This window comes from Octopus bimaculoides, chromosome 22 (assembly GCF_001194135.2).
Source record: "Octopus bimaculoides isolate UCB-OBI-ISO-001 chromosome 22, ASM119413v2, whole genome shotgun sequence".
Lineage (NCBI taxonomy): Eukaryota > Metazoa > Mollusca > Cephalopoda > Octopoda > Octopodidae > Octopus > Octopus bimaculoides.
The window spans coordinates 4,083,737-4,086,043 of NC_069002.1; the positions used below are offsets into that span (position 1 = coordinate 4,083,737).

The 2,307-nt window shown below is 34.8% G+C and overlaps 1 protein-coding gene across 1 annotated transcript in view; it reads left to right on the plus strand.

The window, feature by feature from the left end:
- The window catches only part of LOC106867655 (hexokinase HKDC1), a 6,234-nt gene extending 4,077 nt beyond the window's left edge, over positions 1-2,157 (plus strand). Inside the window, exons 6-9 of the mRNA XM_014912590.2 lie at positions 283-362; positions 600-712; positions 1,216-1,371; positions 1,944-2,157. Coding sequence (XP_014768076.1) covers positions 283-362; positions 600-712; positions 1,216-1,371; positions 1,944-2,142 — 548 coding nt within the window. The 3' untranslated portion in view covers positions 2,143-2,157. The remainder of the gene's footprint in view (positions 1-282; positions 363-599; positions 713-1,215; positions 1,372-1,943) is intronic.
- The last annotated feature ends 150 nt before the right edge of the window (positions 2,158-2,307 follow it).

Consider the following 2,307-nt stretch of genomic DNA (forward strand, 5'->3'; position numbering starts at 1 on the left):
ATATATATATATATATAGCTGTGTATATATGTGTGTGTGTATAGATTTGTCTATACAGCTTTACTGGGGCACTGCTTTGAAGGGTCTAATTAAACAAATTGACCCCAGAATTTATTTCAAATCTAGTACTTGTTCTATTGATTTCTTTGTGCCAAACTGCTAAGTCATGGGGATGTAAGCAAACCAACACTGGCTCTCAAGTGGTGGTTGGGAATAAACACACGCACACACACAAACCCTGTAAACCTAACCTTATTTCTTCTTGTTCTCTATTTTGCCCAGGAACTGGCTGTAATGTCTGCTACATAGAAAATGTTAAATCCATCGAGAAATGGCAAAGTGAGACTGACAAATCAAAAAAGGTTTTTATTTAATGTTTCCCTGTTAATGTCTGTATCTTGTTCTTTTTCTGAGCAACCATCTGTATGTATATAGTGGGGTGCGAATGTAGGTATACAGTAAGTGTCACCTCGATGTGATAATATTTAATTCATTAAAATTATTAACACATTAAATCAGACCCATTTTTGATATTTTTCAGTGCCATTAATCATAATAATATATTTATCATAACTATAATAATACTTTTATCATAACAGGTCATCATCAATATTGAATGGGGAGGTCTGTCTGATACTGGATGCCTGAGTTTCATCCAAAATGAATTCGACTACGAAGTAGATAAACTTTCCAACCATGTTAACTCGTTCACGTACGTAAACCTTATTTCCTTCTTTGGTCACATGATCTCCTTGTCTTTGAACAATTTCACGGTTCTCTCTCTTTTCTTTGTTTTCAAATAAACTAGTAAAAAACACTGATCCTTCATGCCACACAAAAAGCACTGGTAACGGCGCCATGTAAAAAGCACTGGTAATATGGTACTATGTAAGAATATGTAAATGGTAATGAAAGTGTTAGTAACGATCATCATCATCCTCATCAATATTTAACAGTTGCAGCTGTTATGTTCCAAAAACCCTCGTGATAGGTGAAGATCCGTGAAGTAGAAACTGTACTGTACTGCATATATATTTATTAAATATTTTTATAATTTATATATATTTATTTTATTATAAATGCAAAACAACACCATGGAGGAATTGATTAAAGCTTAAATAATAAACCATGATAGATGAACCGTGATATGGTGAAGGATTACTGTAATAATAATGATGTTAATTATTTTTTATTTTTCTACATTTTTAATTGCAGATTTGAGAAGATGTTTTCAGGCCTTTATCTCGGTGAATTGGTGCGGCAGGTTTTGGCCGACCTGACAAAGAAGAAAATCCTGTTTAAAGGTGAGGGGTCTGACAAGCTATTTACCCCCTGGTCATGGGACACATCAAATGTATCAGACATTGAAAGGTATATAAAATTGTATTTTATATTTATTTATATATTTTCAAACTTATTTTTGTAAATGTTTTAAAAATAGTTGCTGGTGTGGCTGTGTGGTGAAGATGTTTGCTTCCCAGCCACATGGTTTTGGGTTCGGTCCCACTGCATGGCACTTCAGGCAAGTGTCTTCTACTCTAGGTGACCAAAGCACTGTGAGTGGATTTGGTTGATGAAAACTGAAAGAGAACCATTATGTGTATGCGTGTGTCTGTGAGTGTGCATGCATGTGTGTGTGTGTGTGTTTGTACTTGTGTGTGTGTGTTTGTGTTTGTATGCTTCTTATGGATTAATGTTGACTAGCATTGATTTAAATGTTTAGCAGAATGGTAACACATCTTTGTGAAACCCCGTCATCATTGATTCCATGTTTGCAAAGTTGGGCCAGTACTTGTGTTAGGCCACATGTAACATTCTGGGTTAACCTTCCCTTCTTGGACATGTGTATGGCTGTGTACATATATGTGTGTGTGTCTGTGTGTGTAGCCCAAAGAAATTCATCAAAACTAAATGAATGATTAGAACTGTTGTTGTTGTTTTAGAGACAAAGATGGAAGTGATGAAAATACTAAGAAAGTTCTAGATTCCTTTGATCTTGGAGGAGTAACATCAAAGAGAGATCTGGTACTCGTTCAGTTTGTCTGTTCTTTCATGTCTCAAAGAGGAGCCTATGTTCTGTCAGCAGGTAACTTCATTCATTCATATTTTTTACATCACGCCCACCAAGCCTTCTTCCCTTAACCCTTTTGTGTGTGTGTGTGTGTATATATACATATATAAACAGGAAGAGATGTGATATATATATATATATATATATATATATATAGCCCCACCCATGCCATAACAGAAGGCGGACGTTAAACGATGATGATGATGATATATATATATATATATATATATATATAT